This window comes from Condylostylus longicornis, unplaced genomic scaffold (assembly GCF_029603195.1).
Source record: "Condylostylus longicornis isolate FDR11 unplaced genomic scaffold, ASM2960319v2 ptg000048l, whole genome shotgun sequence".
Taxonomy (NCBI): domain Eukaryota; kingdom Metazoa; phylum Arthropoda; class Insecta; order Diptera; family Dolichopodidae; genus Condylostylus; species Condylostylus longicornis.
The window spans coordinates 10,867,603-10,884,400 of NW_026578017.1; the positions used below are offsets into that span (position 1 = coordinate 10,867,603).

Below are 16,798 nucleotides of genomic sequence, written 5' to 3' on the forward strand. Positions count from 1 at the left end.
AAAAAAGGGACAGTGGTGCGTATTTATTTGAGGTTTTGATTTTTCGTCATTCAAACTTAATAATATCATTTCAATTTATTTTGGTCGTGAAATATTAATAACGACTAAAAGCTTATGAGGTTTGATTTTTAAATGTAATTTTAATTCAATCAACAATAACGATACTTGCATCGGTTCACAAAATTTTTGTACATTTTAAAATAAAATGAGCAAAAGCTCAACAAGGAATTATTTAAATGAAACCAAATTTTATTTAATTTAAAGCAATATTTCAAATTTGCTTATAAATAGTATTGCTGAAAAATATATATTTTAAAAATTAAATTAAAATTCATTTTAAACAAAAAATTTTGAAAAGCTTATACAACAAAATAACCCGAATCACCTATATTTATTTACTCATATTTTATTATTTGAGTTGTATGAGTCATATTATGAAATTTCCATTAAATATCAAAAAATATGAGTACCACCTACCTATACGTAAATAATAATATTGTATGTGTGTTAATTTAATTAGATATTATATGTATATTGTTGCCATTTAAAATTTTGAACTGTCAATATTCAATATTATGTAAATTATGACACAATAAAAGTATAATTGAGTTTTATTTTTTTATGTTTTTTTGAATTAAATTAACTTAATTTTGACTATGACTAAAATGTATATGTAGATAAATATGACACTGTTGATAATTTAACAAATATTTAAAGTTCATTTATTGATTTTTGAATATCATGAATTTTTATAATATACCTATGTTAGTATGTATGAGTTCAAAATTATTTTGAATGTCATTGACACTTATGAAGTTTCTGATAACTTATTTACATAACAATGTAATTTACATAACCGAATACTAAATGAAGTATAACTGAGAGTTTTGATAAATTTGAATTTTTTCAATAATGGTTTAAGATTTTTTTTCTGTTGTTTTCCTTTTGAACAATTTATTTTTGGAGCCTTTTAACATCCACAAGGAATTTATTTTTAATATGTCATTTGTGTGGCAATTGGTTATCTCAATTGACTAATTGAAAACTGTACTCTAATTGAATATGTAACAGAATATTATTAGTTCTAATATCATAAAAAGTTGAATGTTCGAACTCGAATATTCTACAATCGATTTACAACAAAATCAAAACCATCTGTATTAAGAGCTTCAGTTTAAAATCACTGAAACCTCCTTAATGTCTTTAAAAAAAAAAATAAGAAAATAATTTAAATCTTAAAGTCTTTCTCTTTATAAAGAAATAAAATGCATACAAATATTAAGAGATTAAGAACTAAAAATTTGAAATTTCATTTTTGTGTGCGAACAAATTGTATACTCAATATCCATATACAATATGTGCCTATGTGTGTATACAAAGAATGAAAATTTTTTAAATATTTTTATTATTTGAATAATTCGATAAAAAATAATAAAAAATGATTTTTTTTTCCAATATTTATTATATTTTTGATTTTTTTTTAAATTTTTAAATACGTAGGATTATTGGTAAATTTAATACCGCGATGCTGATAAAATAACATCTTTTTTTTCCACGAATTCAACTATCAATATGCAACAACAAATTTTATTTGATTTTATTAAAATGTCTGTTCTTGCATTGCGAGTTTGTATGCATAAATGCAAAATTTCTGATAAGAATGATTATTTCTTTTAATAAAATATAATAGGATATTTAATCGGTATTGATAAAAAACAATAATGATGTTTGGTAGAAATTTTTTTTTTTGGTATTCAATATGAAAATGGCGGTAATATTAAAAGCTTAATATATAAATTTGACTACATTACGGAAAATGGAGAAAAAATGTAGCACGAGATAATGGTTAAGACAATTTTGTACAAATATATATCTACATATACCATATACATGTTATGCAGCATGTGAGGTATCCCTAATTATTTCAGAGTGATTTTGCCGGAATTACATGATATTATTTTTTATTTATTTAATTTTGTATCTTAATTTATTTTTAATTAAAAATTATTTGATTAATAAGGGTTTGTGTTTTAATTATTTATTTTAGTTGCTTTAACTTTTCAGTAAGTATACTATGTCATCGCATTTGGAATATGGGACCAATTGAAATGAGACCAAAATATTAAAATTATTTCCATTTCTCTCTTGTTTTTTATTATCAGATAATAGTAAAATTAAATTTTTTTTTTTGCATAAATTATAGTTAATTGTTTTTTTAAATTGAAATAATTAAATTTCTCGTTGTCGCACCTTTCAATTAAATTGACACATGCATATATACACATATATATATATGTGTACCTATGCGGTGTAGTACGGTTAAATGTACATGGATAAAAACACAATATAATTATCTTGTTTACCTTATTCTCTTGAGATTTTTACAAAAAATAAAAAAAAACGTGTAAATATGCACTAGTTTGTGTACATACACATATAACACAATTTCACAAAGTATGCCAAAACATTATAGTGAAAATGTATATAGAGTATTAAAGGATATTTTTAAAAAGTAGCGGGTTTTTTATATCTCTTAAATATTTTATGTTATCATTCTAAATAATTAGAAAAAGTTTCAATAAATTAAACAAATTGAAGAATAGAAATTTCAGATATTGTTGTGCATATTTTTGCACTTTATTATTCAATGATTTACATTTTAATAGAAATTGTTAACATTTTAAATAAACAGAATTGCCATATTATTTTGTTGCTGTCTTCTAATTAATTAGTTTATTTTTTATTTTTTTTTTTTGAATATAATTTTTCTCTGCTATAAAAAAAAAGAAATTACAATAGGGAATTTTAGTTAATTAATGAGTATTCTTAAAATACAGAGAAAATTAACTCGATTTCAAGGAGTTTGAATGAGAAATTTTTTTTTGAATTTTCTGTTTTCACATTTGTTCTTTTATTCACAACATTCTCATTTTTTGTTTGCAGTTGTGTGAAAAAATTGAATAAAATCTTTTTTCAGAAATCAAATGATAATTAAAAGATAAAAATAATCGGTAACCTTTTTCAATCCTACTTTTTCATATTATAATTTTATATAGAAAATTGAATTTCTATATAAGGCTTTTAAATTTTATATAAAGAAAATCGAATTCGATTAAATGAAATCGAATTAAAACCAATTTAAATCGAAAATATAAAAATAATTTTTTTTTACCAGTTATTTTTTTGTCAGTTATCTTTGTTAGCTTGTTCTCTATTTGGAGTTAAATAAATTACGTGTTAAAAAAATTTCAATAATCTGAGACATCCTATTCAAATTTGTTATTATATGTAATACAAAACTCATAATATATAATATGAGATCATAATGTTAAAATGAGATTGTAGAGCTTTCAGAACAGAAGTGAGAGCAAACAGAAAAATAGTTTTAAATTTTATAGTGAACTGAAGATGGAGAGATAGGAGGGGAGGGATGGGTTCGTAAACTGAAAAAAAAGTAAAATAAAATAATGGTTTACACTCAATAGAACTGTAAATTGTATTTGTATGTATGTATGTAGTAGTATGTACATTGTACATACGATCAGAAATGCTTTATGAAGTTGTTATTTATTTAAAAAATTTTTTTTTTCTTTGTTTTAGTGTTATTGTTGTTTTATCTGTCACTTAATTTATTACAATAGTGACTATAAATTGTAGGTTTTCCATTTTTCATTCATTCATTTTGTTATTTACGCTAATTTTTTCCTTTTTTTTCTCAATTTTCTTTATTTTCATTTTGTTTTTTCTTTTTCTTGTTTTGCGTGTGTCGCGTTTGTGTGTGAGTTGTTTGTTGGCTGTTTTACTTATATTTCAATTGCCATTTTTCAACTGAACGAACACATCTCTCTTTATATGTGCGTTCTTCCAACTTTTTCCACATTTTTTTTTTTGATTTTGTTCTGTTTTTTCGTATTGTAGTTTTGGTTGTATCATTTTATTTTTCTGTTGTTTTCCAGATATTTAGGTTGAACAAACAAACAATTAAAAGATATGGCAGATATGTGATATTAACCATTCTTTTATTTTTTTCACGGTTTTTTATTGTTTCTGTTCAAAAAAATTTTTTTCATATTGTTCAGGAGATAAAAAAAAAAGTTGAAATCGATAAAATAGGCGTAAAAGAGTGAAAACAACAAAAGATGGTTTTACTGTTTTCTGTTTTTTATTTATTGTCATTGTTTTTTTTTTCAGAAAAAAAAAAAGACATTCCGAAAGTTAACCTCAATTTTTGTTCATGTCTATTTGGTTTTTTTTTAATTTTTTGTTTCAAAGTTGAAAATTTCTGTGTTCTTTTATTATTCATAGTAAAAAAAAAATGAAAATGAAAAAAAAAAATACAAAATATGTTTAAGGACGAATGCGTAATTTTTGGGAATTATGTGTGCCCATTTATTTATCTATGTGTATATGGTGTACATATTTATGAACATGAGAACATGTACATTCCGAAAAGAAATAAAATTAAATCCCACCGTATGTTTTCGATATCCATATTTAGTTTTTTTTTTAATTTAATTTTTACTTATGTATTTCTGTTTTTTAAGTACTTGAAATAAATACTGAATTGGGAATATATCGTAAAACTTGTATAGGATTCAAAAGGAAAAGGTATTAAATTAATCCTATAGGAAATTCTTTTTAAGTTTTTATGCCAGTAAAAATATTTAATAAATTTTTCTTTTAATTTTGTTTTTTTGTTTTTTACTTTTACTTTATTAATATCGCGACAACTTTCACTTTTTCTACCTCACTTACTTTCTGTTTGTTTACTTTACTTCTTGTGTCATACACTGACCGTGTAAACAATGTACTCCAGTAATATGCGTATTAATGATGCTTAAGGGGGAAAAAGCAGGTGTTTGAATTTGTGTTGTTGGCTTTCTTTTTAGTTTATACACTCATATTGTGGTTTTTCTTTATTTTAATTAAAATAATTAAATTGATTTTAATTGAAACAAATTATGATCAATTTAAAATTCAAAAAATTTTCCTATAAAATTTTATTTAATTTTATTAATTCTTTTTTTTTTAACAAAGAGCAAAAAAAGTTTAGTGGATCACTTAAATTTAATTAATGTTATGCTTTTAAATTCAGAGATATACTTGAAATTCATATAAATATATTTAGTAGCAAATGTGATATTGTACTTAATTGTGGAATGTGCTCATAACTCTTCATTAAATATATAAATTCGTATATGAGAAGTTGTTATACTGCATATTGAGTACATTAATAACGTACTTGTGAGTATATACATATTTACACATATGTATATATTTACGCATATTTACACCGAATTTCATATATAAAAATATATAAAAGTATTGTATATGAAAATTATAAAGTAATTAAAATTGTTATAAATATTGTCAGAACTGTTATACCAAATATGGTTTTTATTCTACTTAAAATGTTATATTACTTTTGTTCAAAACTTCTTGATTACATTCAAAAATTCTTAATTACAAAATATAAAGCTACGTTTTTTTAATAATTTTATAATTACAATACTGTTACAAAAAATGTAAATCAGAGTAAAATTCTTTGAGTGACTCAATGTCTACAAATAAAGTAATTTCTTTCACTTTCAATATATTATGTAATTGTATATTAAATAAATGAATACACTTATTGCTGCAATTATGTAATAGGTTTTTCTAATGTGATAAGCTCAAAACTATTATACACTTAATTAAAATTGTTATAATTATTTATTTTATGAAGTCATTTTATATTTATTTATTTAAATTCAAGAATGACTCATTTTTCTTTTGCGTAAAAAAAATCTCTTCTGAATTTATGAGATTGTAGAGCAACAAAAATGAAAGTAATAATTGTGTGATTAGCACAGTTGCTGCATAATTATTAAGATAATAGTGTTCATTATACTCTTATCTATAAATTGTGACTATATACATACATATATGTACATTTTGTTTTTTTTCTTTTTTATCTGTTCCTCGACTTTAAATTCTCATATTTACATACCTATGGATGTATTCTCTTTTTAAAGCAATTGCATTTTTAATTTTTTTTTATATTATTTTTCCTATTTTCATAAAATCTGAATTTAATTAATTAGTAATTAAAAAGCACAATAATCAGCATTCCATAAATAAATTTTGTAAACAATTTTTAATATACAACAACTTGATTATATAAATATTTTAAATCTTAAATTTAATTTGCATAATTAAGATTATATTTTGTTATTTATGCATATTGCATTTTTAAGAGAATCATATTCGAAATATTTCCGTACATATCTGCATAATAAATTTGTATGTAAATTTATGAAAATTTTTAAAAAATTTCCAATATGAAAAGGACTTAAAGATGCTTTCAAAAATGTACTTTTAAGTTATTTTAATAAACTTTAGTAAGTCTGTCAAATTTAAAGAAATTCAAATAACCCACATTTTTAATTGATGTCTTAATTAATAAAAAACCTTAATATTTTTTATAAGGAATATTGAAATCTGATTCACTTTTGAAAATTATAAAATATTTTTGAAATGTTTTACGTCAAATTCGCTGTACATTCTTTACAAATTACAGCCATAATAATTTAGAATATTTTTTTCAAAAACGTAATAGAAATTAAATCATCATGAATTTTATTATGTCATACGACTGAATAATGATTTAAATATTAAGTATTTACACACATACATGCATATTTTTTTTCAATAGCTTTTAAAATAATATCGTCATTGTTTACTTGCATTATCAACAAGTAAATTTACTTATGAAATGTAAGAGGCATACATACATACATACCGTATTGATTAAAATTGAATTCATTTGAAAATTATTATATATTTTTTTTAAATAATTTAATTTAATGACATGAAATTAAATAATTTAGAATGTTTTTTTCTCAATTAAATTAAAATGCTTAACTTTAATAGACTCTTTACAAATTAACAATACATATATAATTTGATATTTCCGCTATCATTGTTCTTCATTTAATAGGCATACGCAAGTATGTTTGCGAAATGAAATTTAGAAATTTTTTTTGTTCGAACTTATTTTGTAAATTTATAAATTTTATTTTATGAGTAGAATAGTTTTAACAATATTTTGAATTACCGCTAATTTTTGATGGTATTTTAATTCTGTATTATTAATTATAGAAGTATTGATTCTTCTTACCAGATTACAACTAATTCGAATCAAAAGTTAATTGTTATGAAAATCCTACTGGTCTTTGCAAGTAGTTTTGATAGAGCTCAAAGTCAAATAAATTTATAAAAACATTGCAAATAATACTTTTATAGTTTCTAAAAATAACCATATATAAATGAAAAACAATATAACAATTTTTAATTTTTAACTTAAGTGCGTTTATATGTAAATCGCAAAATTATTTAAATATGTTTTTATTACAAGTACCTACGATTTCAATTGGAAAATACAAGAATTTCACTTAAATTTCTAAATACATATTTCAATTTAAATAAAATATTTACCATGTAAATACTTGTAAAAGTAAATTTTATTAAAATTTTCCAAAATTTTTTGTAAACTTGTAAATACTATAAAATAGAACCTAAAATTTCATTTCGTTTTATAAAAATCTTTTTTATTAAATAATTTCAATAAGCTTTAATAAATTTCATTAACTTTCATTGTGTCATTGAAATGCATGCTATCTATTTGTACATATGTATGTATGTATATTGTAAAGATGTATATACATAATATAATATGTTTATTTTTATTGTTATTTCATACATACCTGTATCTGTTTGTTTGTATTCATTTTGTATCTATACAGTTGCAGTGTTTGTGTATTTTCTCGCGTAACCTTCAAATTTTATAATATAAATTATTTTCATTTTCATTTTAAAAAGAATTTAATAATAAAAATATAATATTGTTGTGTGTAAACTATTTTCTCTCCCTCCCTCATCTTCTTTATAACACACAATTAGTTTTTGCTTTTTATACATTAATGCGCTCAATGAAAATGCTCTTTCATGTTATATTAGAAAATTGTATTTTTGATATAAATAAAAAAAAACAATTTGTATTTGTGTGTGTATATTAAATGCTCATTGTATGAGTATATTAACTTAAATGGTTAATTTAAAAAATAGAATTTATATTGTTGAATAACTTCAAGTTTTTTTCTCTCTTCTATATCCATAATCTTAATTTAAAATTGCATGCAATGTTAGTCAGTAATGAAACAATTAAAATTACAATGAAATGGAAAGACAGTGTCACGGACATTTTGTTAGAAATTGAGTATATTTAAGTAAAATTTCATGTAATTTACTTTTATCGTTATTATTTTTGTTTAAATATTGATATTTTAAAATTAAACGATACTAATTTATTAAATTGATGGGTGATTTTTTAAGTATTTGGCAAAATATAGAAAAAAATGTGAATTTTGTTTGAACAATTTTCATTTGAATCGTTCAATTACGATGGCTACGATTTCGTTATACACGTGCACTTTTAAGAATCTAATTTTAAGCCAATTTTACTAACATTCTAACCGGGATACAATTTGCAAAACTTCCCTCATTATGCTCAAGAAATCTACGTAAAGTTTTAAAAGCTTCTTCTCAAAATGCTTAATTTGCATTCTCCATTCGCGTTATACCACCTGTTTTCGAGTGATTTTTTTTGCCTTGGTGAATTGAATCATATCCGCTTTTTTACGATTCGAACGATCTTTTCTTTATGAGCACGCTCACAGTTCTAATATACTTAATGAAAGCAAACATAGCAATATCATCCGATTTAAGGCATAATAATAATTTAATGATTTGTAAGCTTTGTTCGGTTGTCAGCCTCTCTATGATAACGAATTACATGCGAAATGTCAAAAAGTACAACACATTTTTTTTTCAAATATAAAAAAATCACCCTTTAAAATTATATGCAGGCCTAACCACAGGATATAATTTTTGTTTGTTTTATGAAAATTTTGTAATGTGCACGAAAATATCAAATATAATTAATTTATAAATGGAAATGTACACGTTTATGGTACTTACTATATAAGTTATCGGAAGCTCAATATTTTCGAACATATTTAATTGTTTAGAAATAATAAATACTCATACATACACCATATGGAGAAATACATGAAAAAAAAATTTGTTTACATTAAAGTTTTATTTTCATTTAATTTTCCAATATCATTTTAAATTCTCTCCAATTTTCTAAATTTCAAATAGTAATAACACGTATGTACGAGTATGTATGTGTTATACCTAGCAAAATAAAAAATTATAAAATTTTATATGATTTGACTTCTTTCTCTAAATTTTCGGATAAAATAACAAATACAAAATTATGTAATAAAATGGATAAATTAATATTATATTAGCTGATTTTTTTAATATTATCAAAATTTCGATTGTTTTATTATAATATTTTATGAGCTTTTAATTTTATACAAATCAATCAAATTGTAATTTTGAAAATGTTAAATTAAATATTCATTTAATCCGAATGTATAATTTTAGTAAAAAACAGAACTTAAACAATAGTAATAAAAATAATTAAATGTAAACTTCTATGTCAAAAAGCTTAAATACGACAATAGATCTGATACCGCATGATAGCAAATCTGATAACGTTCAAATCTACAAATTACTAATGAAGTAAAAGGTCTGAAATTACAGTTTTCTGGGAATATTTTCATATCTTCAGAATAACATTCAATCTTAAAATTGCATTTGATCTTAAAAACTTTGTACTGTTACGTCTGGAATTTAATTCCGAATTTTAACTCATTTCAAATTGTTTTTTCTTGAATTTATTAGTTTTCAACCATATAACTTAAAATTTTTGGTTGTTTTACGATCTTTTAGTACCAGAATTTATTATTCGTCATATTTGGTCAGAGAGCCTAAGTTCTTTTTCCGGCATTACTACTGGCACTTTTACGTTATTTTAGTACCAGAATTTTATTATTCGTCATATTGGGTCAGAGAGCTTAAGTTCTTTTTCGGGCATTTGCTAAGTTGAAAAATATTCAGAAATATTTAAATTGTTTAAAATTTTCTACAATATGTTTATGGTTTTCACTTTCGGCAGTTTTTCCGGTAGTACCTCAACTTACATCGTTCGACTTTGACATGTTTTTATTGGATTTGTATTGAGTTTTTTGTTATAGTTAGCTCGTAGTTTTTCGTTAATAATAAAATTTTCTAAAATATTTGTTAGTTTTTTTTCATTTTTTGTTTCCTATTTTTATTGAACCGTATACAATTCGTTTAAAAATACCAGTTAACCGCGCTCTTATGTAATATTTTTTTATTATATTTTTCTTTAAATTTGTCAGTTGAAAAAAATATTAATTTTTCGTTTTTCAACATTATTTTTCTTATACTACACATTTCGTATTTTTTGTTTATTTTATGGTGCAATGAATAAATAATTTGAAAAAAAAAAAAACATTTTTTTAAACTGTTTCTTTTTTTTGTAAACTTTGTTTTAAAAAAACTTTCAACTTTTTGATTTTCTTGTAGTATCTAGTAAATTGAAAAAAAAAAAAAGAAATTTAATATGTTTTGTTTTTTTTCCAAGTTACGTAATCAAAATCTAATATTGTCTTAAAATTAATTTCGTCTTCGTATTACTCTTAACGACTGCATTTTACCATCACCAGCTTTTTCACTCTATATGATTGTTAATCTGTTTTTTAAAAGAAAAAGAAACAAAATTGTTTAAAAAAATATTTTTTTTTTCAATTTTTTCTCAGTTTCATTTTTAATATTCCAATTAAATTTTTTTATGCAATATTAAGTCACTTTCTCTTGATACAAAACTTCTATAAAGGGATCACAAAAGAAAGAAAAATATGGAAACGGAAATTGTAGAAAGAAGAATTTTCCATTTTTTTTTTAATCCTTCGTCCAATGCAATTATTTTTGCATCAAAATTACTTATACATATAAAAATCAAAAGAATTAAAAATTTCCAAAAACAAAAATAACAAATTAAGAAAAATTAATAAAAACGGGGATAACTTCTGATATCCTTTAAGGATAGTTAAAAATGTAAGACATTAAAAAATATTTCTTTGATTTTTTTTTATGCGCTTTTTTTTGTGGGTTTATTCTTGATGTTCTACTTTTTTTTTAAATTTTGTTAAATTGCATAATAGGAACGGCAATAAGTTACACTCTTAAAGTGTATAATTTACCCGATCGTCAGATATGGTCAAGTTATTGTTGTTAATTGCCACAAATAATTTTGAAACATATTTGAGGCTTTTCTAAATCTTAAACTTTTCAAATGAACACAATTTACAAGATTGAATTTTAAAATGGTTCCATACCATAATGCGTCAGTTCATACTCTCAAAAAATTGACTTGATTTAAAATATTTTCCTAACGACAATGGTCACAAATTTTATTTTATTCAATTGATTTCTTTTTGAGGAAAAGTACTGTACATTGTAGTTTAGTTTTCAAATCTCATCTTATTAGAAAATCTTGTGACATTTTAAATTAAATTTCTATCACTTTGAATAAATAGCGTGCTTAATTTCTAGAAAATAATAGTACATAAGTACTCACATTGTTTAAATTACACTATAAGTGAAACACTCTTCTTGATCCACAAATTCAAATTAAGACAAAAAAACTTGCACTGAACACAATTTTTAGACGATTTTATTATATCAAATATAAGGGTATAATAATAGATGGTCGTTACAACGAAAAAAGAAATTTCTTAAATAAATAAAAGCAAAACAAAAAAAAAAAGAGAAGAGTAAAAGTTTCATGATACAAGAGAAGAGTAAAAATCCTTTAATACCTTTGACTAAGTATGAGGAAAAGAAATTTTTTAAGTCAACAAAAAAATAAAAAAAAAAATTAGTGAATGGGGGCGGACGCGAACAACTTAATAAAGATTTACAAAAAAAAAAGTAATAATAAAATATTTGCTTTTTTTGGGTAGTGGTTTTATTATTAATATGTACAAACAAAGTGAAATTAGTAGCACCATAAAAAATGAATCTCCTCTCCTTGTTGTTTTTTTTATTTGCTCTTCTTTTAGTGAGTTTTTTTTTCTTCTTAGCACTATAACTACAAAATTATGTAAACTACTAAAATTATAAAATCATTTTGTACATGGAAAATTACAAAAAAAAAAACAAAGATCGCATATACAATATGAATGTTAAAAAAGAAAGGGAGTGGATATTGTCCTAGAGAATTTTTTAGTAACTTTATCTCTGTTAAAAGAAGCTTAAATGCATAAAAGGAACAAATTAAAGAATTCATCATAAGCACAACTAAAAACATTCTTTATGAGTGTTTAAAGAGATTAAAATGAGAATTTTATTTTCAGAATTTTCATTTTTCTTTTTATTTAATATTTTTGATTAATAATATAAAAGAAAAATAATTGTGCATTCATATTTTTTTTTTATTTTATAATTTTATTTAATAAAATATGAAACAAAGTTAAGGTTTGTTGTGTGATACATTGAAAAAAAAAAATAAAATATTTCTTTTTCAACAAAGAGAGTACACAAAGAGAGTAAGAGATGATTAACTATTGTGAATTTGAAATTTTTATTTTTCGTAATCTTTTTTGATAAATCATGAGATTTTAGGAATTTTTCAAGTACGAGTATGTACGAGGAATTTGGATTGTATACGTAAATATGTTCATACATTGTAGAATTTGAATTATTGATGAGAAATATAGGTAAAGAAATTTCCCCCCTCGGACCACCGCAGTCAGTCATGAGTTATTGTAGTCCTCCCATATTCCACTGACACTAAGCCCGATTCCAAGTAAATACCCGGAGATGTCTCTCAGGAAGTTAGACTCGAGCTCCGCAACACTGAGAAAGCCTCGTCCAAACCATCTGTCGAATTCTTGTAAATAATTTCATCTAAAATTGTGAACTTGAATAAAAATAAAGTACAACTTAGAATAAGTAGATAGAAAAAATAAAGCGCTAGTTTCAGTTCGTCAGTCTTGTGAGTGAGAATTGGTGTGAATTGGAAGAACTCATGTGTTGATGAATTTCATTTTTTCAACCATTTTTATGGTTCAGATCCTAGAAAAAGGATCGGAAAGTAATGAGTTTTCGTTTTATCCCACCCTATTTAGTATATCTATATTTTATTGTCTATAATTGCAATAATAATAATTATAGTTTCTACGTATACTGCTGATAATTTATTATCAGTATGCTTTTATATAATAAGTAGTGCTAAATTTTGAATATGTATATTGTATATAACGTACATTTAAATTTAATTAGAAAAAACTTTTATTTAAATTTTCATATTTTATTATGAAAGCTCTAGACTAACAATGAAATTTTTTGTAAAAATAAATTTCTATCATGGTTTATCTTAATTGTATTCATTTCGCTTATTTGTTTTTGTAAATAATATACATACATACATATTTAGTTCTAATATATCACATAATTGTACATAATATTTATACATTGCATTTTTTTTTTATATTGCTTTTTGCTTTTTTTTGTACTCAGCTACATACTTATTAAATTAGTTTTACTAATATTCAAAATATTAGAATATTAACAGGTAAGAATATTGATGTAGATGGCATGTAAAAAATAATAACATTTTTTTAATTTTCCTTTAAGAAATACCATTAATTTTATTTATATTTTTTTTTTCTTTCAATTAAAAATATGAGATGCAGATTTTTTCGATTTGTTTTTATTTTTCTTATAAAAGAGTTTTAAATATTTAAATAAATATTTTTTTTTTGAAGTTTAATATGAGTTTAATATTTCGAAATTCGTTTAAATAGGATTTTTAGTACAATTTTATTGTAAAATTAAATAAAAAATACACCATATGGCAATGATTTTTCGTTCAAGTTTTTTAATTTATCATAATAAATGTTTAAAAAAAATTTATAGATTTATATTGAATTTTATAATTTTAACCTTTTAGTACTTGAGAGCCGAATTTGAAAATTAAATTATATAAAATATTCTTAATTTCAACATAAAATCCAAATATTATTCTTTCAACTCCAAAAGTTTTGTAGTTTTGACTACTAAATTTTTCTTGAATTAAATTGAATACTAAAATAAATTGATTTTTTAATTTAAAAATAAACAAATAAATTAAAAGACGTATTTCAATTTTCAAATAAATTATTTCTTATTGTGTACATATGTATGTATGTACATAGTTTTATGCTAAAATGTATATCACGTATCGAGACTCGTAAAAAGGCGCATGTATTTTTTCTTTAAATAAAATCATTACTATTTTAATTGCATAACGTTAGGAGCTTTATTATACTTGGCAAATAAATTTTTTAATACTTTTACTTTTATATTTATTTTTTCTTCCAAATTCTTTCTTTTTTCCCCATCTTATTTGCCAAAAAAAAAAAACTTTTCTAGCAAAAATATTAAGTTATCATAATTCATTTTCTATTTTTATTATAGAAATTTAACAAAAATACGATATTTTCTCGTATAAAATAATTCTGTTTTATCACTATTAATTGAAATATAAAAATAAAACAGATTTTTTGTTTTAAATCATTGAATTTTTTATTAAAAAAAAAAAACTATTTAAATCCAAATGTACTGCAATTTTGAAAGTAGGTTTAAATAGATAGGAATTTAATTGAATATGAATTAAATAAACGCCAAGTACACGAAATATTTTTTATTAATTTAAAGCCAATTTTATTATCTCGTCATTGCGGCATTTTTAACAGACAAGATAATTCTGTGGTAACCATTTGTAGGACATGTGTATTTTTAGTACAATTTTGAAATTATTTAGTACAAAATAAATGTTTTTAACATGTAATTAGAAAATTTTTATTTCATTGTTATTTTTACCTATAAATGTGAATTTAATAAAATTTTTAAAATTAAAAACAAGAAACTAAGATTACCATAAATTTTCTTTTGGCTTTATTTTATTTTTTATAAAATTATGTTTTCTTTTTAATTTTGGATTTTTAATAACAAGAATTTTTTTTTTTTTTTTTTTGAGTTTCTTGATCTTTTAATCAAAATAATATTATTTTTGTCTTTTAAAATATATAAAAAAATTTAAAAATAAATTTAAATTTAAAAATAAAAAATTATAAAAATTAAATTATATTTGTTAAGAATTCCAATCAACATGTTGTAAGAATTGTTTTAATTTTAAATATTGAAATTAAAATTTTATTATTAATGTATGATTAAATTAGGGACATTTATGAAAATTGAATTTTCTACTTCAAATATATATGTACAACAAATATATATATTGAATAATATAAATGATTTATTTAATATGTTTGGTCTGGTTTCTAAAATCAAAAAAGATTTTTGACAAAATTAAAGAGAAAAACTAGTAGTTATATTCTTTGGGCGGATAATGGAATCGAAAATTGATTTTTTTTAAAGTTAAGGTGAAAGTGGTTAATATAAGCGTATATAATATAACAAAATGTTGAAAATTTCGTTTAAAATCTTAACAGTATTCATACAACTTCAAAAACTCAATTAAGTACGGCAAATGTAGAATTTTAAGTTGTAATAAAGTTGTAAAAAGAAAAAGTTTGGTTTATTTGTGATAGATAAAAATGAAAAATAAAAAATATCGAAAAAATTATGCATCTTTTATTAAAAAAATTTGAGAAAAGTAAAAACAACATAAATATTTTTTTAAATATAAATTAAAAATAATTAAATTGAATTAACACAAAATATGTAATCTCATCAGTATTCTAAAAATGGGTAAATATTAATAAAATTAATTTTTAAAATTAAGTGTAATATTAAAATTTATTTTCATTATTTAAATCAAATTCTTTGTAGTTATTTTGTAGCAATTTATTGGAATTTTGTATATATATATAATTTTAATTATATATTATTATTATATTTTATTTGTTATATTTAATTTATAATATTATTTTAATTTTAGTAATGTATTAGAATAATTTTATGTTGTGTAAAACATATTTGGTTTTTTTTTATACACCTACATATTTCAAATATGTAGTTTAAATTTTAAATAAAAATAAATAATTTTGGTTTTTTTTTGGAATTTCAGATATGCGGCATATTAATTATAGCTTTTGGTGCTATGATGTTCACTGACGTCAATAGTATTAAAGATTTGGGTGATGCTTTTGCAACACAAGGACTTCCAGTTGCATTAATTATATTGGGTTCAGCTATATTAATAATATCATTCTTTGGATGTTGCGGTGCGATTAGAGAATCATCATGCATGTCAATGACTGTAAGTTTTTATCTTTTTTTTTAAACTATTCAATTTTGTACTATACAATATTTTTTTTTTTTTAGTATGCTGCTCTATTATTTGTCCTTTTGGTATGTCAAGTTGCATTGATTGTATTTGCATTCTTAAGTAAAACAGAATTTATAAATGAAGTTGCTAAAATAGTTGATAAAGCTTGGGATGAACGTCACAATACTCGTACACTTATGGATAGCTTGGAAACTTCAGTAAGTATAAACATAATTAATCTTAAGGGGTTTTAAAAAAAAAAACCTCTTAATTTTTATAATTAAAAATTTTATTTTACTTAAATTGTACTCGTATTTTTTTGTTTTTAGTACAAATGTTGCGGTAAAACTGGTTACAAAGATTATTTATTGAATGTACAATTACAATTACCAAAAACTTGTTGTGATTTAAATGCCGATTCATGTATACCATTAGTTAATGCTTATTCAGTTGGTTGTAGATCAGCTGTTACTCAATGGTGGGAAAAGAATTGGGATCTCATTAAATATGTTGGTATCGGTATTGCAGCAGTTGAGGTAAATAATT

General features: G+C 22.1%; 1 protein-coding gene across 3 annotated transcripts in view; it reads left to right on the top strand.

Moving 5' to 3' along the window:
- The window catches only part of LOC129610721 (23 kDa integral membrane protein-like), a 98,845-nt gene that overhangs the window by 69,644 nt on the left and 12,403 nt on the right, over positions 1–16,798 (top strand). Inside the window, exons 3-5 of one of the 3 annotated variants that reach the window (XM_055523390.1) lie at positions 16,052–16,243; positions 16,309–16,470; positions 16,582–16,788. The exons of the other annotated variants lie outside the window; for them this stretch is intronic. Of the exons in view, the coding sequence (XP_055379365.1) occupies positions 16,052–16,243; positions 16,309–16,470; positions 16,582–16,788 (561 nt within the window). The remainder of the gene's footprint in view (positions 1–16,051; positions 16,244–16,308; positions 16,471–16,581; positions 16,789–16,798) is intronic. 3 annotated transcript variants of the gene reach the window in all.